The 26963-nt window shown below is 44.0% G+C and overlaps 1 protein-coding gene and 1 long non-coding RNA gene across 2 annotated transcripts in view; one reads left to right on the top strand and one right to left on the bottom strand.

The window, feature by feature from the left end:
* The window catches only part of slco3a1 (solute carrier organic anion transporter family member 3A1), a 192725-nt gene extending 178411 nt beyond the window's left edge, over positions 1 to 14314 (top strand). Inside the window, exons 8-10 of the mRNA XM_033050118.1 lie at positions 8057 to 8232; positions 10891 to 10955; positions 13269 to 14314. Of these exons, the coding sequence (XP_032906009.1) occupies positions 8057 to 8232; positions 10891 to 10955; positions 13269 to 13651 (624 nt within the window). The 3' untranslated portion in view covers positions 13652 to 14314. The remainder of the gene's footprint in view (positions 1 to 8056; positions 8233 to 10890; positions 10956 to 13268) is intronic.
* On the bottom strand, positions 10852 to 26691 carry LOC116991489. Its single transcript, XR_004416801.1, has 3 exons — positions 26312 to 26691; positions 25652 to 25697; positions 10852 to 10977 (listed from the first exon to the last, which is right to left on the bottom strand). It is a non-coding gene; the product is annotated as an uncharacterized LOC116991489 (long non-coding RNA).
* Positions 26692 to 26963: the final 272 nt, after the last annotated feature.

The following is a 26963-nucleotide window of genomic DNA, read 5'->3' as shown; positions in this document are numbered from 1 at the left end:
CACCTCTACAACACTGTAGACATTGGACTTTGTCTGTGGAACTGGTGTGTTACAATGCTGAGTATATTCTGCACTCTGTATCTTCCACTTTACTCTACCTATTGTATTTGAGTTTGACTTGGTTGTATTGATCAGATTGGAGAGCATGCAAAACAAAGCTTTGCACTGTACCTAAGCCTAAATTAAACCTAAACCTAATAATTGACTTGGAGAGGGAGCTACCTAAGAAGCATCTTAAAGGGGCTGAAGTTTGGATAAACGAATTGCAGCCTGATAAACGTTAGACTTTTAGACATTAGAGATGACTTCATGGAAACAGGACTTTGGCTCACCGAGTCCACGCCGACCAGCGATCACCCCATTCATTAGCACTATTCTATACACTTGGGACAATTTACAATTTTTACCAAAGCCAATTGACCTACAAACGTGTATGCCTTTGGAGTGTGGGAGGAAACCGGAGCACCCTGGAAACAAAAAAACCACAGGGAGAATGTACAAACTCCATGCAGACAGCAGCCATAGTCAGGATCGATCTGGGTCTCTGGAGCTGAAAGGCAGCAACTCTAACGCTGCTCCATCGTGCTGCCCCATTTCAAGCCCTCATCTTCCAGCCTATTATATGATCCCCAACATGGAGAGTGGTTTTTTTTTCCCTGAAGGGAACAGAATTCCTTAGGTCTGTCCAGTCATGCTCTCCCCTTTCATCCTTATCGCCAAATTACCTCAACCCCCCATCCCTCCCCCAAATACTATCACACCATCTCATCCCATGACTCATCTGAAGGATAAAGAAGCCATCGAGCCTCCATGTTAGTTCAGGGAATAGTACTATACTGTGTTTGGGTTGCTACATACTTGAGATAATTATGAGAGTGAGACCCAGTTTGGCTGAATCTGAAATCTCATGGTTCAAATACTAACGTGCCAGAAAATAAAAACCCTATTAATCAATTGCAATCCTTGGCAATATCCCAGGTGTAAAACTCATCCGGTTCCATCTTACCTGAGCCAGTGATGGATGACTTGCTGTGTGTGTTTCTACTTGAGAAATCCAGTGGCACACACAGAGAATCCACGCCCCTTGAGAGCAAGAGTCGAACACAAAGTGCTGGAGTAACTCAGCGGGTCGGGCAGCATCTCTGTAGGACATTGATAGATGTATTTTGGGTCAGAACCCCTCTTCAGACAGATTGTTGTAGGGGGGGGGGGGGGGGGGGTGTGAAAGCTGGAACAGAGGTGGTACAAAGCTAGGCAAGTGATCATTGGAAATCGACACAAAATGCTGGAGTGACTCAGCGGGACAGGCAGCCTCTCTGGAGAGAAGGAATGGGTGACGTTTCGGGTCGAGACACTTCTTCAGACTGATGTCAGGGGAGTGGGAGATATGTAGATAAGGAAACGAAAGGTGTTCCGCTGAGTTACTCCAGCATTTTGTGTCTATCTTCGGTTTAAACCAGCATCTGCAGTTCCTTCCTACACAAGTGATAGTTGGAGAAAGGCACAAAGTGCTGGAGTAACTCAAGTAGCATCTCTAAAGAAAAAGGATGGGTGGCGTTTTGTGTCAGGACCCTTCTTCAGATTGAAAGTAGGAGTGTGGTGGGGGGGGGGGGGGGTGGGGCGGGTGAACACCCTAATCTAAACTCACCCCCTCGGACATCAAACCCTCCGCCCACTGTGCCACAATCCCCCCTACTTCCAGTCTGAAGAAGGGTCCAGACACAATTGTCACCCATCGTTTTTCTCCAGAGACACTGCCCGACCCATTACTCCGTGCCTTACTCCAGCACTTTGTGTCTATCTTTGGTATAAACCAGCACCTGCAGTTCCTTGTTTCCACAAGTGATGGTCGGATACAGGCATGAGTGGAGTTTGTTCGTCAAATGGATGGACAAGGCAAGAAATGAAAAAGGACTCAGAAGAGGACTGAAGGAGATAAGAGGGGTGTTGATAATGAGAGAAGGGGCTTGAAAGAGGGACAAATGTAAAGCCAGAAAGAAGGATATAGGTGGAACTAACGATTGCCAGACTTTGTCATGAAGAAGGGATCCATCACCGGTCCATTCTCTCCACAGATGCTGCCATACCCGTTGTGTTACTCCTGCTCTGTGTGTCCTTGGCAAGATTCCAGCATCTGCAGTTCCTTGTGTCTACCCCTTGAGGGCAAAGCACTTCTCCCGTCAGCATTCAGTAACAATCTCCCCCTTCCCCACTGTTTTGCCTTTGATCTTTCATGGAAGAAAATAATGATATGTTTTGTGCCAAGGAACCTGTGAATCCTCCCCCACAGCTTGAAACCTGTCTTGGCAACACACTCCCCCCACACTGGCTCTTCATCTTTCACCCTGCAGCGCTGGAATCTGTTGAACTCTTTCTACTAGTCCCACACCTCACACATTTTTTCACTTTTTCTGATCCTGGCAACCAGCAAACCCCCACATTTAATCACTCTGCCACCATCAGCTGCCTCTGTAACTGCCAACACATTTGGTTCTGAAACTTTCTCCTTAAATCTACATTATGGCATGGAGTAATTATGTCTACAAAGCCCTCAATGGGCTTGCCCCCTCCTACATTAAAAGTCTTCTCACCCACCACTCCACCTCCAGGTCCCTCAGATCGGCCGACTTGGGGCTGCTGAATATCATAAGCTTAGGGGCGACCGTGTCTTTGCGGTTGTAGCTCCTAGACTGTGGAACAGCAGCATCCCCCTTCCCATCAGAACTGCCCCCTCCATCGACTCCTTTAAGTCAAGACTAAAAACCTATCTATACTCCCAAGCCTTTCCTGACATCCACTGAGTGAGGGCTATATGTATATATGTATGCAGTTTGTTTGTTTATACTATTCTTATAACAAATGTAAAGCACTTTGGCCAACGAGAGTTGTTTTTTAAATGTGCTATATAAATAAATGTGGCTTGACTTGACTTGAAATGTGACTTAAACATCTTTCCTTCTCACTAAAATCCTATTTAAAACCGATCTTTAGTTTAGTTTAGAGATACAGCATGTAAACAGGCCCTTGAGTCCTTGCCGACCATCGATCACCTGTTCACACTATGCTATCCCACTTCCTCATCCACTCCCTACACCCACCCCAGGGGCAATTTACAGAGGCCAATTGACCTACAACCCGCACGCCTTTTGGATGTGGGAGGAAACCCACGTGATCACAGTGAGAACATTTAGTTTGGTTTTGTTTATTGTCACGTGTACCGAGGTACAGCGAAAAGCTTTCGTCGCATGCTAACCAGTCAGCGGAAAGACAATAATACATGGTTACAATCGAGCCGTCCACATTGTACAGATACATGAAGGGAATAACGTGAACAAGATGTTTAAGAAGGAACTGCGGATGCTGGAAAATCGAAGGTAGACAAAAATGCCCGAGAAACTCAGCGGGTGAGGCAGAATCTATGGAGCAAAGGAAATAGGCAACGTTTCGGGACGAGACGTTGCCTATTTCCTTCGCTCCATAGATGCTGCCTCACCCGCTGAGTTTCTCCAGCATTTTTGCCTAACGTGAATAACATTTAGTGCAAACTCCACATGGACAGCACCCAAGGTCAGGATTGAACGCGGGCCTCTGGCGCTGTGAGGTGGCGGCTCTACCAGCTGTGCCAGTGTGTGTGTCCAACCACCCCGTCCCACCAATCCCTTCAACCAAGCCTTGGGTCATCTGCCCCGGTCTTTTACTGCATTCTGGTTGACATTGCTCCACTGAAGGGCCTTCAGTTAAAGGTGCCTTAATGCATGCTGTCGCTAAATAACCCTTCTTGTTCCTTCTCCCTGCCATTTAATTCTGAATGTCGTTCTGTTCCGCAGCTGCCTTGTATTTATTCAGTGGCAGGATGTGGGTGTCGTTGGCAAGGCCAGTATTATCTGTCCATCTGTAATTCTCTGCCCTGTTCACTGAGCCAGTTCAGGAGTCAGGTCAGGGTCAGCCACTTGTGCTATATGCATGGAATTACAAGTAGGCCGGGCTGGGGCCAAGCAACACACTCCTTCCTGAAGGGGCGTTGGTGAACCAGACGGGGCCTGAACATTGGTTTCAGGTCGCAGTGTGATCCCAGCCTGCATTTCCACATTTATTCAATTATCTGAATATAAATTGCTCAGCTGACGTCGAGTTGGGCGTTTCAATGCCAGCGTGTGGAGATGGGGGGCTCCGCCAGAGCCCAGCCTGTGAATGCGGAGCAGAACAACAGACAGCCAGTTACAGACAAACTTAAATATTTAGGGATTAACGTAACTAAAACTCATAACTCATTAATAAAATCCAACTATCCTCAACTATTAGATAAACTTAGAAAAAATATTTTATATTGGAAAACACTTCCTATATCCATGATTGGTAGAATAAGTGCCATAAAGATGGTATTTCTACCACAGTTGTTATATTTGTTTCAGGCTATTCCTTTTTTTCTTCCGAAAACTTTTTTTTTTTAAATTGATAATATTGTTAATAGTTTTATTTGGGATTATAAAAATCACAGAATAAATAAAAAACATCTATGCAAAGCTAAGATAAATGGAGGATTAGCACTTCCAAACTTTTTATATTATTTTGGGCTGTTCAGATTAAGAATATGAATTTCTGGTGGGTAAATATGGATCATGAACCGACATGGTTAAATATAGAAAAGGAAGACTGTCTACCTTTCAATGTAGGTTCGATAATTTTTGCACCAACGGAAGTACAAAAAAAAAATTATAAAGACAACCTAATAATATATAATAATAGACGTATTTGGAAACAAATAGTTAAGACTCTACATTTGGATAATCTCTCATTTAGATTACCAATTATGAATAACCCATCGTTTAAACCTGCTATATTAGATGGGGGGTTTAAACAATGGGAGGATTTAGGAATTACAAGGATAGAACACCTTTATAGAAAAGGAAAATTTCTTTTATTCCAGGAGTTACAAGATATTTATGGATTGTCTCCACAACATTTGTTTAGGTATTTACAAATTAGAGATTATATTAAATCCAATACACAAGATTATAAAAATAAAGAAGCAGGATTGTTAGACGAACTGTTTAATTTATATCCAAATACAGAAAAATTAATAGCCTATATATATAACATCATTTTGGATAGGGAGAATCCAATAACGGAAATATATCGTCAAGCATGGGAAAATGAAATGGGATTGGCTATAACAAAAGAAAACTGGGAAGAAAGTCTACAACGAATACACCGGTGTTCATTAAACGCCAGACATATATTGATACAATTTAAAGTATTATATAGGTTACATTATTCGAAAACTAAATTAAATAGTATTTTTCCGAATCTCTCCGCTATTTGTGATAAGTGCAAGAAAGCAGAGGCAAATTTAATACATAGTTTCGTTACATGTCCTAAATTGAATTATTACTGGACAGAAATTTTAAAGTTATTTCTGAAGTCATCAAAGTTAAATTGGACCCTAACCCAAAGCTAATAATATTTGGAATTCCGGATTTACATCTATCACTTACAGTAAATCAAAGAAATTCTTTGATTACTGTTTGATAATTGGGAAAAAAATCATATTGAAATTTTGGAAGGGAACATTATCCCCCACAACCAAAATGTGGGCAACAGAGATGATGGAGACGTTACATCTGGAAAGAATTAGATTTGTCCTATTGGACAAGTATAATTCTTTTGAACAGATATGGTCTCCATATATACAGTATTTAGAGAAGTAGCTGTTCTTGGCAACACAGCTCGGCGTGCACCCTGCGGGATTTGGTGAGAATAATTCATTTTTATATTGGAATTAACATATATGTCTTTATTGATACTATCACTTGTAGTAGTGTTATTAACAATACATATTGTGGTTTTTCATTTTTTTTTTTTTTTTCGTTTCTCTTTTCTTATTATTATTATTTAATCACTCTCTTAATGATTTATAACTGTTCTATTCTTTTTCTATCATTATTTCTAAAAAAATAGTAGATAAGTATTACTAGTGTTTTACTTAATGCAAATTGAATTAATTTGATATAAAGTTGTTTGAAGCATTGTAATTGATTACCTTTAATAAAAAAATATATATCAGAACAACAGACAGCCAACCATGTCATCTCTGGGTGCCCGCTCTACCACCCACTAAATGGAGCTCAGGGCCTGGCAGACATTGACGCAGAGACAACAACCTGGCAGCTCAACCCCCGGCTTGAGATCTAACTATTTATTTTGGTTTATTTATGTTTCATTCGCAAGAAGAAGAAGAAGAAGAAGAAGAAGAAGAAGAAGAAGCTAACGTCGTAGGATTCAAACTCTTCCCTTTGGATTATTAACCCATTGCTGGTCCTGGATCCACCACAATGTTACATCAAGGATGTTAATCTTTTTCCCAGGGTTGGACAAGACCTTCTTGGTCTTGGCAGCTGTTTAACCGCATGGTCTGTGGGTTTTGGCCAGTTATTCACCAGGCCACTGTCTGAGTTTAAATAGGTGGCACGGTGGCGCAGCGGTAGAGTTGTTGCCTCACAGCGCTTGCAGTACCGGAGACCCGGGATCGACCCCGACTACGGGTGCTGTCTGTAAGGAGTTTGGACGTTCTCCCCTTGACCGCGTGGGTTTTCTCCGAGATCTTCGGTTTCCTCCCACACTCCAAAGACATACAGATACATAGGTGAATTGGCTTGGTAAATGTAAAAAATGCCCCTAGTGTGTGTAGGCTAATGTACTATGCGGGGATCGCTGGTCAGCACGGACCCGGCGGGCCGAAGGGCCTGTTTCCACACTGTATCTCTTACACTAAAACTAAAATCGAATCTGTTTCTTGATCATTGGAGCGCATGGATCTGTACGGATGGGTTCAGATTTCTCTCCACTATAAACACAGCAACGTAAGACTGTAAGAGGAGCAGGGCTCGGAACAATGGCCTTCAAGCCTGCCACCATTCACAAAGACCATGGCAGATGACACCCTCCAGTCTACATTGAATGAGGAGGGACCTGAGGGGGTGGGCAGGTGGGTGGTATATGAGACGGTGCACACAGGTCTCAGCATACGACGGAATTTTGTGTAGACCCACTGGATGGGTGTTAAGTCTCAATATCCTTCTCTGTTCTGAGTGGGTGAGTTAGAATGCATGGACATGTGTGGTCACTGTAATATTAAACAGCTTCAGAGATTCTGGAGCGAGTGCCAAATCAATTTACAAGGATGATACCACAATGGCAACTTTTTTCTTTATCAGAAAATATTTTTTTTTCCCCTCTTGAAATAAATGGGATGTAGGAGAGCATAATACAGATCCATAAAATGATATATTGATCGAGTAGATATGATAGATATTTCCACTTGTGAAGATGGACATAGCAAAAGCCATCAATATTAGATGGTCACCAAGAAAACGCAGGAGGAATTCACAAAGAATATCTTCTTCCTGAGTGGAATGTCAAGTTTACTATTGTATCTTTTTCACATAACAATGACGAACATCAGCTCATATTTCGCTTGGGCAGTTTACAACCCAGCGGTATGAATATTGACCTCCAACTTCAAGTAACCCTTGCTTTCCCTCTCTCTCCATCCCTCCACTCTTTTGATCTCTTTTGATGTTTCATTTTCCACACCTTACCCTTCCTTATCTCTGTGTCTCCCTCTCTCGTAGCGGCTCGTAATGCTAACGGTAGGTACTCGGGACATTCGGTAAACTCGTGACGTTTTTGCATCCCTGCAAAAAATGTCCACGAGTAAAAAAAATACTCGCGATGAAAAAAAATGGTGGGTTTTTTTCCGTACGAGCCGCTACGGGACATCCACGAACTCCGACGGACACGCTACGGACATTGTCCGAGTTCGAATCAGGGGAAAATTCGGGAGAACTCATACAGTGGGACAGGGGCTCAATGTTCCCATTCCTGAACTTCTTACGTTCCATTAAATTCTACTTGTTTGGGTAAACAGCCCAAACGTCCTGGAGACTCCAAGATTGGTGTGCACCACAGTGGGTGTCTGACTGACGGAGAGACTTACTGTGATTCCTTGGGACTGTGGAACTTTCCTTTATTACCTACTGTGATTCTATGCTTTCAGAATCTCACGGCCTGTGCTTGTTTGAACTTCGGCTCCATTAAGAACGCCACCGTGAGCCCCGGCAAGTGTCCGAGTCCTGGATGTCAAGAGGCCTTCCTGACCTTCATATGTGTGATGTGTGTTTGCAGTCTCATTGGAGCCATGGCCCAGACCCCCGCCATCATTATACTCATCAGGTAGGACCCTCTACACCAGGCTTGAACTGTGAACATAATTCGCTGCTCTTGGTCGCTCCAGTGTAGGGCCGATGTGAAGCCTTTCGAGAGGATGCAGAAGAGGTTTACAGAATGTTGCTTGGATTAGACGGTATTAGTCATAAGGAGAAGCCAGGCGGTCACGGCGGCGCAGCGGTACAGCGAATGCAGCGCCAGAGACCCGGGTTCGCTCCCGACCACGGGTGCTGTCTGTACGGAGTTTGTACGTTCTCCCCATGACCTGCGTGGGGTTTCTCCGTGATCTTCGGTTTCCTCCCACACTCCAAAGACGTACAGGTTTGTAGGTTAATTGGCTTGGTAAATGTAAAAATTGTCCCTAGCGGGTGTAGGATAATGTTAATGTGCGGGGATCGCTGGTCGGCGCGGACCCGGTGGGCCGAAGGGCCTGTTACCGCGCTGTATCTCTAAACAAAATAGTTTGGTCAAACTTGGATTGTTTCCTCTGGAGCGTCCAAGGCTGAGGAGGAACCTGACAGGTTTATAAAAATTATGAGTGGCCTAGATAGGTTGGAAGTTAGAACATTTATCCCAAGGTTGAGATGTCAGAGACTAGAGGGTGTAGCTTCAGGATGACCAGAGCAAAGTTTTAAAAAGATGTATGGGGCAATTTCTTTTACACAGAGGTGCCAAGTATTTTTACACAGAGGGTGGTGGTTGTCAGCTACGTGTTGCCAGGGGTAACGGTGGAGCAGATATGACAGAGGCATTTAAGGGGCTTTTAGAATAGGTGCATGGATATGTAGGGAATGGAGGGATATACTTTCCGTGCAGGCAGAGGAGATTAGTTGAGCTTGGCTTCACATTCGGTCCGGGTATTTTGGGCCAAAGGGCCTGTTCTCGTGTTATTTGTTATGGTTAATGAGAAAGTTATTAATGCTGAGACCAAACATTTAGACCAGAAATTGCCGAGTTCAAACCCTGGCCAATCTTCAGCAGCTTATTGTAACTAAGGGAAACGGTTAATACACAAAGCCTCATTGCTACAGTCCCACATATGTGCTCCCCACCCTCTGTAATAGACCTCATGTTCAATTCACCAGCACACGAGGTCACACCCACCCCTAGCCCTCTCCTGGGCTAGAAGGAAGCCCATAAATAGAATGTGGTAAAAATACTATCAGTTTGGGATCAAACAATGGGATAGGTTTCAGGCTTTTGTTTCCACCATTTCAGTTCCAAGCCTAGCTCATCTAATGGGTGGTGGGCCTACCCACAGAGCCTACCCACAGAGCCTACCCACAGAGTTCCTTTGAAAATTATTCTTGGTTCAAATTCACCAGGTTTCAGGAGAGAGATTCAAGACGGTGATGAGACTTGGTGACTCTCTGCGTGTTGTCCCAGAAGAACATCAACTATTATCCACTACATTCGCTCTACTCCTGTACTTGCGTACAATGCGTAACAAAGCCGTTCACTATATCTCGGTACTTGTGACTATAATAAACTAAACTGAATTAGGTTTAATTAGGTGGGTGTGAGTGTGTGTGTCTGTGTGTGTTTATATATTTGTGTGTGTGTGTGTGTGTGTGTGTGTGTGTGTGTGTGTGTGTGTGTGTGTGTGTGTGTGTGTGTGTGTGTGTGTGTGTTTATATATTTGTGTGTGTGTGTGTGTGTGTGTGAGTGGGTGAGTGTGTGTCTATCTATGTGTGTGTGTGTGTATGTGTGAATGTGTGTGAATGCGTGCGTGTTTATATATTTGTGTGTGTGTGTGTGTGTGTGTCTATCTATGTGTGTGTGTGTATGTGTGAATGCGTGCGTGTGTTTATATATTTGTGTGTGTGTGTGTGTGTGTGTGTGTGTGTGTGTGTTTATATATCTGTGTGTGTGTGTGTGTGTGTGTGTGTGTGTGTGTGTGTGTGTGTGTGTGTGTGTGTGTGTGTGTGTGTGTGTGAGTGTGTTGATATATATATAAGTTGATATATATATAAGTTTATATATACACACACTGAATTTTTTGTCATTATTATATGATTTACAGAGAACTATGTTTACATATTCTGTTGTGCTGCTGCATAAGAATTTCATTGTCCTATCTGGGATGTGGGACCATAAAACACTCTGGACTCTTAACCCTTGACATACTTACACACACATACGCATATTCGTATATTAACACACGCACACAGAAGCACGTACATGTCGACACACACACACAAACGCATATGCATACACACACAATCACATGTTCACATCTCCCATTTTGTAAAAAAAGTCACAGTGATACAAGCTATCAAAAGATCTGAGATATCACAGCTGGAAATTAATGAGTTAGAATGTATCAGACACCCATTCTGGACCTCTGCTTTCATTACTTTATTCCCTTTGGCTTTAGGTCATTTGGATGAAGTGGTTTGTAATTTGAAGATGAATGAATAGCAATGGATATAACCAGTTGCACTGCTGTGGCAGAATGAATTAATTATGAGAATGTTAATTAATTTCCATTCAATCAGCAACAGGATTTCCTGTTATAAGAAGTAACTGCAGATGCTGAGTTAAACCGGAGATAGACACAAAATGCTGGAGTAACTCAACGGGATAGGCAGCATTTTTGGATAGGAGGAATGGGTGATGTTTCGGGTCGAGACCATTCTTACAGTATTTCCTGTTTGCTTGCAGGGCAGTTAATCCAGAACTCAAGTCGTATGCGTTGGGAGTCCTGTTCCTGCTCTTACGATTACTCGGTGAGTTTTCTCCGTATCTGCACTATTTAAAATATAAAAACATGTTAAATTGAGAAAGGTAGATAATGAACTGAGACTGTAAAAACTATGCGCAAAGGTATCAATGTAAAATTGTCCCTAGTGTACGTAGAATAGTGTTAGTGTGCGGGGATCGCTGGTCGGCGCGGACTGGGTGGGCTGAAGGGCCTGTTTCTGCGCTGTATCTCTAAGCTAAAATAAACTAAACTAAAGGGTGATGGAAAGCATGAATTGGTGTTTCCCTGATGCCATGTATGGTTATTAGCCAGGTATGGGAGCGTTGGCCGATATAATGCAAAGTGTTGAGCTATACAGTAAAGATGTCACCATCTATGTGGTCAAGATGGCTACCACAATACATACTGATTGCCATGTTCCTTCATTAACATTGTCAGAGCTTTTTTTAAGGTCTGGTCTCATACGTTCATGTGTTCTAGCAGAAGATTTAAGCCATTTGGTCATCAAGTCTACTCCACAATTCAATCATGGCTGATCTATCTCTCCCCCCTAACCCCATTCTCTTGCCTTCACCCCATAACCCTGACACTTGTACTAATCAAGAATCTATCTACCTCTGCCTTAAAAATATCCATTGACTTGACCTCCACAACCTACTGTGGCAATTAATTCCACAGATTCACCACCCTCTGACTAAATACATTTTTTCCTCACTCCTTCCTAAAGGAACGTCCTTTTATTCTGAGACTATGGCCTCTGGTCCTAGACTCTCCCAGTAGTGGAAACATCCTCTCCACATTCACGCTATCCAAGCCTTTCACTATTCGGTAAGTTTCAATGAGGTCCCTCTCCCCTCATCCTTCTAAACTCCAGCGAATACAGGCCCAGTGCCATCAAACGCTCATTAATGCAATTAGTTCATTCACAAGCCATCAATTTGGCTTTCAAATAAATAATGTTCGCCTGATGGTAGAAAATCTATTCAATTTTTGTTCAACAAACTTTAATTTGGTCTAAAATAATTCACACAGCTGCCTAATTGCTGTGATTGCCAAGATCAATTGGTTGCAGATTAGTTTGATTGTGCTGGAATGATGAAAAAAATCTATCAGTGAAGTACTTGCGCGAACTTGCATTCACAAGAAATAACAATGGTGCTGCTCCAGGAGGATTATGGAAGGAATTCCAGGATTTTGATCCAGCATTCAAGAAGGTATGTTTAAATCAGGATGGCATGTGAGCAGAGAACTCCTGATTCTCCCACAATCTTACTTGCCCACGCCATCTCCCGGTTACCAAATAGTTATTCTCCCCAACCCATTCCCACACACTGGCCTTTCTGTCCTGGGCCTCCTCCAGTGTCAGAGTGAGGCCTCATGCAAATTGGAGGAACAGCACCTCGTATTTCGCTTGGTCAGCTTACAGCCCAGCGGTATGAACCTGATTCTCTTGTTTCAAATAACTCCTGCATTCTCCCCCCCCCCCCCCCCCCTCCTTCCTCTCCCCCCCCTTCCTCTCCACACCCCCCCCCCCCCTTCCCCACCACAGTCGTCCTACCAGTTCCACTGTTCACATCTTTGTCTCCCTCTTGTTATCACACCTTCCCCCAGCCAACAATGGACCATTGTGGGCTCCACACTTCCTGTGGTCATCCATTGTCAGCCTTGATTTGATCTGACCTTTCCTCGTCTCCAGTTTACTGGTTAGCACGCAACCAAAGCTTTTCACTGTACCTCAGTACACATAACAATAAACGAAACTAAAGTTTTAGTCTGAAGAAGAGTTTCGGGCCGAAACGTTGCCTATTTCCTTCGCTCCGTAGATACTGCTGCACCCGCTGAGTTCCTCCAGCACTTTTGTCTTCCTTAAACTAAACTAAATGTGTAGGAAGGAACTGGAGATGCTGGCTTAATCCTAAAATAGACACAAAAAGCTGAAGTAACTCAGCAGGTCAGAAAAAATCTCTGGAGTAAAGGAATGGGTGACCTATTCCTTTTCTCCAGCCATGCTGTCTGACCCGCTGTGTTACTTCAGCTTTTTGTGTCTAGACTAACCTAATTTAAACTAAAACTAAACTAAACTGATACAAACAGCAAGTGTTGTATCTGAAATTGTTGAGTCGCTAGGGCTGCAACCTGCCCAGTCAGAAGGTGAGGTGCATACATGGGCCTTGTTGGGATAGTATGGGAAGGTGCGGACAGAACGGTCGGGGTGGGATGGGATGGAAAGTTATAGCCTCAGCCTAGGTCGGCAGCATCAGTGGCATGTCAGTCCATCGATCTATTCGGGCAATTTTTCCAGTTTGCTCTCGTGTGACACCATTCTTCCCTTCGACAGGCTTCATTCCTCCTCCTCTCATCTTTGGTGCTGGGATCGACTCGACCTGTTTGTTCTGGACCACCATCTGCGGGGAGCTGGGGGCATGTATGTTATACGATAACGTGGTGTATCGCTACCTGTACATCAGCATCGCCATCATGCTGAAGACTCTCGCCTTCATTCTCTACACCACCACCTGGCACTGTTTGAGGAGGAACGCCAAGTACATGCGGGACGATGAGGGGAACCTACAGCCATTGACAGCCAGTGAAATCTTTGTATCCACCCTAACGCTGGACACAGTGCGGAGGGACTCCACTCATCATCAGTCACAAAAGACCAAATTCATCTACAACCTTGAGGATCATGAGTGGTGTGAGAATATGGAGTCCGTGCTATAAAAAAGCGAGATTTCATTTTGTACATTTTGATTTTGGATGGAAGAAACAATATGCGATGGTGCCCAAACTTTAAAACAAAGACTCGTTTTTGTTTGCAAGCCAAGAGCAGGGCCTAAAAAGGATTGGGAATTAACTATTGAGGACTTGGCTGTATATTTGTGAGTGAGAGGGTTGGCCAGTGTAGCACACTGATGTTTTGTCCAGGTGCATAGTTTCAATTAATGTCTTGTTCGAATGCCTTGGCCAGTAGTGCTGGGATACTCCACATCCGAGAGTGATCTGGTGAGGGACCTCACCACTTGAATCGTGCTTCGGTGGGGTCTTTGCCTGGCGGAGGTTAGGCACTTGCCCTTCACTCGGTCCTTTGAGCCAGAGGTTCAACCTGCAAGGAGGTCCTCACGATTGTCGAACGGGACAAACCGGGCTTCCCTCGAGTCTTCTTTCCAGGAGAAGGATTGGGAAGAGCCACCCACTCCCAACTCAATTGGGCCAGGATGCGAAGCCCTTTGGAGCTGTGGCCAATGACCAGATCTGCTGTAGTCTCGAGTGAGGGAGAATGCCAGGACTTGTGTCTGATCAACACTAATGTTACGCACCAGAGATGTGAATGGATTGACCTCTCCACAATAAAGACCACAGGGCTCAAGAGCAATAAGACGCTAACAAAGTCTGTGAACACTCTGTCCTCTTGTAAATAAATGTGTGGACGTCCCTTCACTTGGCAGTAGAGAGGAGGAATAATTTACCTCTTCGATATCTTAATCATTTACTGTATCTCTAGTCTTGGCTGCGAAATGGGTTCCACCATAATATGTTCCATTTTCCCTTTAAAGCACTTAGAGTCTCTTATTTTGCAGTTCCACCTCCCCCACTACTAATTAATCCTTCAAAATTTGTGTTTCAGTGTCTTGCCTGGAAGTATGTATCTGAGTTTTAAAATAGCAAATTGTGCATCTCATCGACGGCTCACCAACTGAAGCAACATTTGGTCCCCTTCCATCTGTGCAGTGAGTATAGGAGCAAAGGGGTCCTTCTGCAGTCGTACAGAGTCCTGGTCAGACCACACCTGGAGTATTGTGTGCAGTTTTGGCCCCCGTAATTTGAGGAAGGACATTCTTGCTATTGAGGGAGGGCAGCGTAGGTTCACAAGGTTAATTCCCGGGATGGCGGGACTGTCATATGCTGAGAGAGTGGAGCGGCTGGGCTTGTACACTCTGGAGTTTAGAAGGATGAGAGGGAATCTTATTGAAACATATAAGATTGTTAAGGGTTTGGACACGCTAGAGGAAGAAAACATGTTCCCGATGTTGGGGGAGTCCAGAACCAGGGGCCACAGTTTAAGAATAAGTGGTAAGCCATTTAGAACGGAGACGAGGAAACACTTTTTCTCACAAAGAGTTGTGATTCTGTGGAATTCTCTGCTGGATACTTTCAAGAGAGAGCTAGATAGGGCTCTTAAAGATAGCGGAGTCAGGGGTTATGGGGAGAAGGCAGGAATGGGTAATGATTGGGGATGATCAGCCATGATCACATTGAATGGCGGTGGTGGCTCGAAGGGCCGAATGGCCTACTCCTGCACCTATTGTCTGTTGTCTAATATCTATGTGTAGGAAGGAACTGCAGATGCTGGTTTACACCCAAGATAGAGATTCAAATGTTGGAGTAACTCAGCAGGTCAGGCAGCATCTCTGGAGAAAAGGAATAGGTGATGTTTCGGGTCTGAAGAAGGGTCTCGAAACTGAAACATCACCTGTTTCTTTTCACCAGAGATGCTGCCTGACCCGCTGAGTTACTGTAGCATTTAGTGTCTCATAGTTCATCATGGAAAGAGCCAGGGCCAAGCATTTCTGGCCTGTGACGTTTTTAGTTTTAAAGATACAGCATGAAATCAGGCCCTTCAACCCATTGGGTCCATGCCGACCATTCACACTAGTTCTCAGTAATCCCATATTAGGTGCAACGTTACAGAGGCCTACTAGCCTGTAAACCGGCCCGTATTGGGGATGTGGGAGGAAACCGAAGCACCCAGAGGAAACCCACGTGGTCACATTGAGAACGTGTAAACTCCATATAAATAGCAGCCGAGGTCAAGATTGAACCTGGGTCTCTGCCGCTGTGAGGCAGCAGCTCTACCGCCTGCACCACCACAAATGTTTCATATGTATTCTAAAGGAAGGCCATTGACCTGAAATGTTAATTGTTTCTCTCTCCGCTGATACAGCCTGAACTGCTGAGTATTTCCAGCATTCTCTGATTTCAGCTCAGAGTTCCAGTTCACTGCTATTGTTTTTGTGACCATATATGTGTGTGAGTCCCAATCTTGTTCTTTCCCTGTGACTATTCTGCTTCCCCTTTGAACGAGACGATGAATCTGCTTTCACAGCCCTTTCAGAAAACATGTTCTAGAATCACAACTCTCTGAGTCTTTGCCAATTGGATTAGATGAGTTTTCTTTGGTTATCGGATTATTCGCTATTGACATTTCTGCTGATGGAAATAGTTTCTCCCCATCTATTGAATCAAGATGTCTCTTTATAAATCTCGTTTCACAAGGAATTAATCATCAAACCCAGTCATCAAGATCTTTGTAGAAACAAAGATTTACAGATGCTGGTTTATACAAAAGTATACAAAGTGCCGGAGTAAATTAAGATTAGGAGGCAGAGATCAGCCATGATTGAATGGCGGCGTGGGTTCGATGGGCCGAATGGCCTAATTCTACTCCTATAACTTGTGAACTTGTGAACTTATGAAGATGGAAAGATTGCAGGGAAGATTTAAGCTGGACAGGGTGCAGAGAAGATTTACAAGGATGTTGCCAGGACTCGAGTGCCTGAGCTTTCGGGAGAGGTTGGGCTTGGAGTGCAGGAAGATGAGGGGTGATCTTGCTTGTAGAGGTGTATAAGGTCATGAGAAGAATAGACAGGGTAAATGCAGTCTTTTGCTCAGAGGAGGGGAAGCAAGAACCAGAGGACATGGGTTTAAGTTGAGAAGGGAAAGATTTAATAAGAACCTGAGGGGTCACTTTTTTTACACAAAGTGTGGTGGGTATTTCGAACAAGCTGCCGGAAGAGCCAGGTACTATCACGATGTTCAAAAATCATTTGGACAGATACATGGATAGGACAGGTTAAGAGGGATATGGGCCGAACACAGGCTGGTGAGACTAGTGTAGATGGGACAAGTTGGTCAGTCTGGGCAATTTGGGATGTAGGGGCTATTTCCACGCTGAATGACTCTATCACTCAGCGGGTCTGGCAGTATCTCTGGAGGACATGGATTCTCAAAAGGCCCTGACCCAAAATGTTGCCTATCCAAGTTCACCAGAGATGCTACCTGATGCGCTGAGTTACTTTGTGTTTAGATTCCTATTAAAATGTTTCCCCTTCACCTTAAACCTATCTCCTCTGGTCCTCGATTCACCTGCTCTGGGCATGAGACTCTGTGCATCCACCTCCACACTATTCCTCCTCACAGTTAGAGATTAGAGTCCAACATGGAGGCCATTCCTTCTCCCTGTAAGGATACGTTCATTGGTTCAGAGTGCAAGAACCAAGGCTTTGAACACTCAGCGATATGTTGGACTGAAATTAATACAGCCTCCCAGCTCTGTTGGTTCACAAGATGGCATTGTACACACAATGTCATAAGGAGGTCATAATGAACAGGAGTAGAATTAGGCCATTCGGCCCATCAAGTCTACTCCACCATTCAATCATGGCTGATCTAAATCTTCCTCCTAACCCCATTCTTCTGCCTTCTCCCCATAATCTCTGACACCCGTACTAATCAAGAATCTATCTATCTCTGCCTTTAAAAAATATCCACTGACTTGACATCTACAGCGTTCTGTGGCAAAGAATTCCATAGGTCTAGCTAAATGAATGTCTCCTCATCTCCTTCCTAAAAGAACATCCTTTAATTCTCAGGCTAAGGCCTCCAGTCCTAGATTCTCCCACTAGTGGGAACATCCTCACCACATACAGGTTTGTAGGTTAATTGGTTTGGGTAAGAAATTGTAAATTGTTCCTAGTGTGTGGAATAGAACTAGTGTACGGAGTAATTGCTGATCGGCGCGGAGTCAGTGGTCTGAAAGGCCAGTCTCCACACTGTATCCCTAAAGACTAAACGTCCAAAGTAATGAATAAACCTTCATTTCTTTTAAATGGAATTTGCCATGAATGGTTAGACCACGGTAGGATGCCATTTCTTCCATCAAGCATTTGCCAGTTCTAAGTGGATCAATTCTAATCCTTTCCCTGCTAGTTCCCAGACTTCAGCAAGTTACTCCTTTTTGAAAGCACGTCTACCAACCCTACAGGCAAGGAATTCCAGATTATAAGGGCATGAAAATGTTTTACTGTATATGTCCTAAACCTTTTGTCCAGAATATTAAACCTTTGTCCTCAGTGCGTTGAGTCGTCTACTAATGGAAACTGCTCCCCTTTATATGTCCGTTCGTGATCCCTGTCCTCTCTATGTTAGATCTCCTCTCAACCCTTTTTGCTTCAAGGAGAAGGTTTCTGGTGATCAGGTGACAATGGACTCAGCCCTCAACTTGGAAGCTTACAAGACGTGAAGTTATCAACCTTCCATCTCAACTTACACCTGCACGAAGAAAGCTCTCAAGTTTTCAAATGTTCAAAATAACTGCACAGAATGAATACGGTCAGGACATGGGGAATAACACATTCTTCTTTAAATACTGCCAAAGAACTTTCCCCTGAAGGCAAGACCAATATCCATATTGAAGCCCAATCTTGAGATCATCATCGTCCAAAATGTAAACACCAGGAACTGCAGTTGCTGGAATCTCGCGCAGAATGCAAAGGAAAAAAAGTGTGCTTGGGTAGTTTACAACCCCAATGGTATAAACATTGAATTCTCTCATTTTAGATAACTCTTAAAACATTTCCCTCTCCCCGCTCTATGCCTCTCATTTTCTTCCCTTCGTCTAACAAACATTAGTTAACTGGGTCCACAGTTAGCAACTCTGTGGCCCTCTTTGTCTCACACCCATCTCTAGCCAATAGTCAGCCTATCGGGGAATGCCGAAACGTCAACTGTGTATTTTCTCCAGAGATGTTGCCTGACCCGCTGAGTTACTATCTTTGGTGTAGACCCGCATCTGTAGTTCCTTTTTATTGCAGAACACCAAGTAACTCAGCAGGTCAGGCAGCATCTCTGGCGGGCATGGGTAGATGACATTTTAGACAATAGGTGGAGGAGTAGGCCATTCAGCCCTTAGCTTGGCATCCTTCTTCATTCTGCCTTTAACAAGAACAGGCAGAAACAACAGGTCTGCCAAGGTTTGTAGATTTTGGGAAGAAGAAACAGGTAGTTTGGGGTTAGGGAACGATAAGTGTAGGAATGAACTGCAGATGCTGGTACAAACCGAAGATAGACACCAAAAAGCTGGAGTAACTCAGCAGGTCAGACATCATCTGAGGAGGACAGGAATGGGTGACGTTTCGGGTCGAGACCCTTCTTCTTAAGAAGGGTTCCGACCCGAATAAGTCAACAATGCATTTTCTCCACATATGATGCCTGACCGTTCTGAAGCAGGGTCTCAACCTGAAACATTACCTATTCCTTTTCTCCTCAGATGCTGTCTGACCTGCAGAGTTAATCCCGATTTTTGTGTCTTTCTCGGGAACTATAAGGTTGAGGATATCTTCCAAAATGTAGCAGTCTCTGAATACTGGATTTGAATATCAAATTCCTGTACTGGTTGGAGCACACAATCAGCTGCCAGAAACATAATTGGGCCAAGCCAACACTGTGAAAAGCAACAAAGTTTTTTTTTAATTACATATTTTTATTCCGAAACCCCTTTCACATTATGCTTACCTTGGCATCCTGTGCAATTTAGAAATCTAGGAGCTATTTATTTTCCATTCTGGTTTTGTGCCAACCAGCCTCTTCTGTCCCTATCTAGCTAATGATGTCGGCACTGGATCAGCTTATAAATCGCTGACATTTAAGGTACAAATTGAGCAAATATATGTGGGTGGTAGAATCTGGAGAAAGTTGATCAGGTTTGGAGGGATATGGGCCAAACGCAGGCAGGTAGGACCATTGTAGATGGGACAGGTTGGTCGGATGGGCAAGTTGGACCTAAGGACCTGTTTCCACCCTGTGTTAGGTGGGCACAGTGGCACAGCAGTAGAGTTGCTGCCTTACAGTGCCAGAGACCCAGGTTTGATCCAGACACGGGTGCTGTACGTTCTACCCGTGACCTGCGTGGGTTTTCTCTGAGAGCTCCGGTTTCCTCCCGCACTCCAAAGACGTACAGGTTTGTAGGCTAATTGGCTTTGGTAAAATTGGCCCTGGTGTGTAGGATAGTGTAAGTGTAGGTGATCGCTGGTCGGCACGGACTTGGTGGGCTGAAGAACCTGTTTCCACGCTGTATCTCTAAATTTCTCCTCAGAGTCCTGCATGCCTTACCTGTTTCTGACACTGTAAACCTATATTAACTAAACCTAGCTAATGATGATGGCACTGTATTAGCTTATAAATCACTGCCATCTCCTGCATTGCCATTCATTGAATCCTTCATCCCCACCCTTTACCAGCTTGCCCTGTGATAACATTATCACTTTGTCTATCACTTTGCAGTGCTGGCTCGAAGGGCCGAATGGCCTACTCCTGCACCTATTGTCTATTGTCCATTGTCTAAAAAACAAGGGACAGCACTGACACAAACCTTCATCTGGCATGTGGACTCAATACACATGAGAGTTCATTCATTAGCCAGTCTTCAAATTCAACAAAAATATAAGAGATGAAAGGATAACAGAAAAAAAATAGATTAAAAACTATGAACTCAAAGAACATTTGAAAGCACGACTTCTTTTTATAGAGAAACGACCTTGCCATTTTGATTCATGAATGTCGAGGCTGCACTGGGATAATAAGAACAAGTTATAAGATAGTCACTATTTGGGGATTCAGAGAACCATTTCTGTTTGTGTTCTCGGTTTCAATGTCAACTGTGTCGAAAGATTAGATTGTGCTTGCAAACATACTTGCTCTTCACTAGCTCTTTGAACAGGAGTTGGCGGAATAGATTTAGGATGAAATAAGGCATTTATTTAAAAAGCTTACTGATTGTGGGCAGTTTTGGGCCTGATATCTGATGAAGGATGTGCTGGTGTTGGAGAGGGTCCAGAGGAGGTTTACAAGAATGATCGGGTTAACATATGATGGAGCATTTGACGACACTGGGCCTGTACTCGCTGGAGTTTAGAAGGATGAGGGGGAACATCATTGAAACTTACCGGATGGTGAAAGGCCTGGATAGAGTGGATGTGGAGAGGATGTTACCACTAGTGGGAGCGCCTACAACCAGAGGCAATGGCCTCAGAATAAGAGGACGTACATGAAGAAAGGAGATGAGATGGAATTTCTTTAGTCAGAGGGTGGTGAATCTATGGAATTCATTGACATACACGGTTGTGGAGGTCAAGTCAATAGATATTTTTAAGGCAGACATTTATATCTTCTTGATTAGTATGGGTATTATGGGGTTGAGAGGAAAAGATAGATCAGCCATGATTGAATGGCACAATAGACTTAATAGGCCAAATGGCCTAATTCTGCTCCTATGAACTTATGAACTGATGATTGCTTCACTAGAATGCACATTACTTAGGCATGAAGATATTACCATTTTTATCAAAACGAGCTATTCAGCCCAAAATGGTTGGTGCCAACATGTAGACACCACGTGTCATCTCCTACTCACTCACCTAATTACTCTTCCTATTCCCATCTCCTGAATTTATATAGCTTCCTTTTAAATGGATCCACGATGTTTATCCCAGAGAATCCCAATCATGAGTGGGATAGATCAGGTAGATCCAGAGTCTTTGTCCCGGAGTGGGGATATCAGGAACCAGGGGACACGGGTTTAAGGTGAGGGGGGAGAAAGATTTAATAGGAACCTGAAGGGTAACTTTTTTACATAAAGGTTGATGAGTATATGGAACAAGTTGTCGGAGGAGGTAGTTGAGACAGATACTATCATAACATTTAAGAGATATTGGGCCAGGTAAATGGATAGGATAGGTTTGGAAGGTTATGGGCCAAGTGTGGGCAGGTGGGACTAGTGGAGGTAGGGCATGTTGGTCAGCATGGGCAAGTTGGGCCGAAGGGCATGTTTCCACATTGCATGACTCCAAGACTATCCCAAACTAGTGACATCCAGACTCCTGATTAGAGGAACCATTTTAATATTATCTTCATTGATTCTTAAAGATCACATCAACTTCTTTGTTTGAAATCAATCAAAGCTCAAACTAGTTTAGTCTTTCCTGATGGGGATAATGCCTATTCTCACATTTTATAAACTTTTTTTGTTGCACCATCTCCAGTGCTAAGTTCAGGGGCTGTCCCACTTGGGCGACCTAATTGGCGAGTTTAGAAGAGTTCGAAAAAATGTCATGTTGAAGACCTCCTTCGACTATGTAGAAGACCTCCTTTGACCTCCTTAGACCATGTTGAAGACTAACTACGACTAGCTACGACTAGCTACGACTAACTTCGGGAAAATTAGACACCGAATAGTGGAGAGTGAAAACGACCTCCTTCGATCTCCTTCGACCCCCCTTTGACTATGATGAAGACCGTCTACGACTACCTTCGACTGCACTTGATTACCTACGACTAACATGCCGACCTGCTATGACCTACTATGACCTACTACGACTAAACCTATGACTAAAAAAATATCGATTTTTTCCATGGCGACCTTTTTTTACTCGCGGGCATTTTTCAACATGTTGTAAAATACGCCGAGACCTAGCTGAGGCCTCGAGTACACGGGAACTGCTCTCGAGCATGAAGGAGAGTTACAAAGACCTCCTAGGACCTCTTGTCGACCATGCTGCGAGTATGAGTTGAGGGCAAACTCGCCAGAACTCACGGATTAGGTCGCCCAAGTGGGACAGCCCCTTTACTCCTTTACATAAAGGATATACCGAGATTAGAACCGTTCACAGGTCAACATGCGGGTCAGTTCAAATTGTGTCCCTTCATAGGACAAGACGTATACCCCTTCTGACTCACTTTTTAAAGAGACTTACATGGAGCAGAATTAACATCATTACTTTGTTCTTCACTCCAGATGCTGCAGCAATTATTGTGCAAATGATATTTTGGTGTCCCTATCCTAAGGACCTGTTTCTCCACTCGTGCTTGGCCATTTTAGAAATGACCCCAAATTGCATTGTAGAGTAATAAATGTTTCCTCCTCACCCCCATTTAAATGCGCATCAATAATAAAAATTCAAATTACCACAAAAGACAAGAGAAGTTCACTCACAATGTTATCACTGTCCACAGCACGGTGGCGCAGCTGTCGAGTTGCTGCCTTACAGCGCCAAAGACCCGGGTTAAATCCTGACTACGGGTGCTGTCTGCGTGGAGTTCTTACGTTCACCACATGACCACGTGGGTTTTCTCCAGATGCTCCGGTTTTCTCTCACGTTCCAAAGACGCGCAGGTTTGTTGGTTAGTTGGCTTCGGTAAGAATTGTAAGTTGTCTCTTGTGTGGAGGATAGTGTTAGTGTATGGGGATCATCTGATAGGCATGGACTTGGTGGGCCGAAGGGACTGTTCACATGCTGTATCTCTAAACTAAACTATAACTAAATTAAACAGACACATTCAGAACCTGTGGTGCCTGACTGGCAGGTTTCCAATGTCATCAGTGTTTCCACTCTGGTGTAGACGTGACTATAGAGGAATTTGGACAGTCAGGGGTAATGATCCCATTGAGCTTGCAGTTTGGACCCGCTTACAGTCATCTTGGCCAGTCCCAGAATCTGGGCCACCAAGAGACCTTTGACTCGTTGCTCCCTTTCTCCTTTAGCGAGCCATCAGGAAGCAGCTCCTCTAAAGAGGAAGAGAGACAGCAGCCTTTCATTGTCCCATTAGACATGGGGCATGGACTCGGCAGCTCTTGTAGTCAGCCCTGGAAGCTGTGAATCTTGCCGAAACCACTCCACACCACAACACCCCCATGCTCAGGACCAAAGGTGTAGCTTGGGCAATACTTACATCACACCGGCCCAGTCTGCAGATGTTTCAAGTCATTGTTTTATACGCAAAGATTGGTGGGTATATTGGATAAGTTGTCGGAGAAGGTAGTTGAGGCAGGTTTCATCATAATGTTCAAGAGCCATTTGGAAAGGTTTCTATATAGGATAGGTAATGGGCCAAGTGTGGGCAGGGTTAGTGTTTTACTATTTATGCCACTGCCATGTATGGGACTCCAAATCTAATACAGGAACCAGGAGAAATGTACAGCCATGCGCTGTAGTGATTGAACATAGAATGAACCCTGTTCCCTAAGGTTATACCGGCCATGCTATCTGAAGATAAAAGAAGAGGTGGTTGATGTGGGAGTGTTTCTGAGTGGAACCTAAAGGCCAGGATTTATTTCTTGGGCCGCACCTTTTCACGACCCGACCTGAAACGTCACTCCAGAGATGCTGCCTGACCCTCGGTGTTACTCCAGCACTTTTGTGCCTTTTTTCTGTAAGGCAGCATCTGCAGTTCCTCGTTTCTACGTGCGACATTCCCTATTGCTGGCTCGGCCCAGTGATTAGATAACCAGGAGAATGGAACCACCGGCAGGTCCTGGTGATTGTGTTCTGTGACGCTGCTGCAGGTGTGACAATGGAGGGGAGCAAGCAATAAGCTCCGCACAGCGCTGTTGTTAGTCACAGCGACATCAGTTCCCGCGACTCATCTCTCCATGGCTGCAGGCAGTTCTGCCTATCGCTTAACCACGAGTGCAAATTCTTAATTAGCTGCCTGTCACAAACAGTGAGCAGCAGGATGACTTGGGAATCATTTTCCCTGAGATATTTATGCAGGAGTTGTTTTGTAGAATGTACCCCTCCCTCAGTCTTGCCTTTATCCCATCCCCCAACACAAACCAATGCGGTCCTGGCATCCGTTTAGTTTTTTAGTTTAGTTTAGAGATACAGCACGGAAACAGGCCCTTCGGCCCACCGAGTCTGCGCCGACCAGCGATCCCCGCACACTAACACTATCCTACACACACTAGGGACAATTTTACATTTATACCAAGCCAATTAACCTACAAACCTGTACGTCTTTGGAGAAGTGATTCCCCATGTGATTGGCACCAGGCTGCATGCAAATGTAACGCTCAAAGCATCATGCGTACTTTGAAACGATGATGTGGGTATTGAGGTAGAAAGTAGCGCTCTCCTGGTGCGAGATGAATTAATTAGTCTATCAGGTAGTTGGAAGAATATTCAACCTCATTAATTATGGAGTCAAACACCACAGAAACAGGCCCTTTGGCCCAACACTCATAGCTAATCCAATTTGCCCGCATCACTCGAAACATTTTGTATCCATGTATCTTGTCCAAACCTATCAATCTCTGCTGTTTAATTTAGTTTAGTTTAGTTTAGTTTAGAGATACAGCGCTGAAACACGCCCTTCAGCCCACCGAGTACATGCCAACCAGTGATCCCCATACACTAGCACTATCCTATACACTAGGGGCAATTTATAATGTTTTACCGAAGCCAATTGACCTACAAACCTGTATGCCTTTGGAAATCGGAGAACCCAGGGTGTGCTACGATGCCGCCCAATGCCTTGGCCTCCACAGCCATCTGTGGCAATGAATTCCACATATTCACCATCCACTGGCTAAAATAATTTCCTTGACATCTCCCTTCGAATGTTACATCCCTTTTATTCTGAGGCTGTGCACTCTGGTTCTACACTCTCCCATCATCAAAACATCTTTTCTGCATGCGCTCCATCTAGGGAGAGGAGGAGGAGTACCCAGGCTCTTCCGATCCTAGTCTTGATAGAGCAAGGCAAGTTGCTTGTATTATCGAGTAGAGAGGTCATCTTATATCTGAAGAGTATTGACTGCACTTAGGTCCAAAAGATCGGAGTCACATCTATGGAAGATGTTTAAGGCATGAAGATTAGTTGAAGACCAACCTTCAATTTTAGCTGAGAATGGAGTCCTTAGAGAAGCACAACGTATCTGTGGATGATAAAACAGTGACATAATATAATTAGTGTGAACGCTAAATTTGGTCCACCAGTCAGAGATTCTCCCCTTTCTCATTTTTGAATTGATTAAGATGAAATATAACATTATCTAATTATTGTTATTAAGATGGAAAAGTGCAGAGAAGATTTATGAGGATGTTGCACACCGACCAACATATCTCATTTACACTCGTCCCACCTGCTTGCATTTGGCCCATACATACCGCTCTAAACCTGTCCTATCCATGTACCTGTTGATATGTTTTTTAAACGTTGCAATATTACCTGCCTCAACTATCTCCTCCAGCAGCTCGTTCCATACACCCACCACCCTTTGTGTGCAAAAGTTACCCCTCAGGCTCCTATTAAATATCCCCCCCCCCTCACCTCAAACATGATGATGATGATGCTTCATTGTACCTTATCTACCTAGGTACCGTTATATTTGTTTTGCAGACAATCCAGTAAAATCATACGATAGATAAGCACAATCATAGAAATGCAACAATTGTAGATTAATAGTAGACTTCAAGGAGATGGTACACAACGAGTCGGCACGTTCCTGGGGCCCACAAAGTTTCAATGTTCTTAAGAGTGCAGTCTCACCTTGGCCTTAAAGGCCCATTGCCATGGTGACACCGATCCGCTCCCATCTGTCGCCATTTTGAAAATGGCCCTTTTTGTCCAGTGTCCACCGTCATCGCCGACTCCCTCCACCCTCCTCCCCTGTTCTCAGTCTTTGGGGTCGAGCAGAAGACAAGCCTGGGAGGACTCCAGAAGGGTTTACGTTTCCGCGGCGGTCGGGTGGGCGGGCGGGCGGTCGAGGTAAGGCCGCGTCTCACCGGGAGCTTCTGCCACCCCATCTGACTCAAAGGCAAAAAGTGAGAATAGAACGAAATAACAAAATCCATCCTCTATCTCAAAGTTATTTTACTTTGTACGTAACAAACGCCAAGAGAGGAGATGTAATTTTATATAAACTAACAACAATCTGCTTGCTTTGTGACATTTTGAAATTGAATCTCTCCAGGAGAAACTAAATAATTAAAAGAACTGATCGTATTTTTTCACGGGTTGCAAAAACAGCTGGAAGGTCATGGATAAAAGATGGCCTGGAAAGGTATCCTTGGTAACAACACTGAATTTGTTCTGCACTGTGGCCCTCTACCTGATGCATTATCATCAAAGTTTAGATCCACTGACTGTGATGCAACTGAACTTCACAGTAGAATGCAGTAAATGACACTTAAAAATGTGT

The sequence above is a fragment of the Amblyraja radiata genome, chromosome 34 (genome assembly GCF_010909765.2).
Source record: "Amblyraja radiata isolate CabotCenter1 chromosome 34, sAmbRad1.1.pri, whole genome shotgun sequence".
Classification (NCBI taxonomy): Eukaryota; Metazoa; Chordata; class Chondrichthyes; order Rajiformes; family Rajidae; genus Amblyraja; species Amblyraja radiata.
This window is presented reverse-complemented; position numbering and strand designations above follow the sequence as displayed.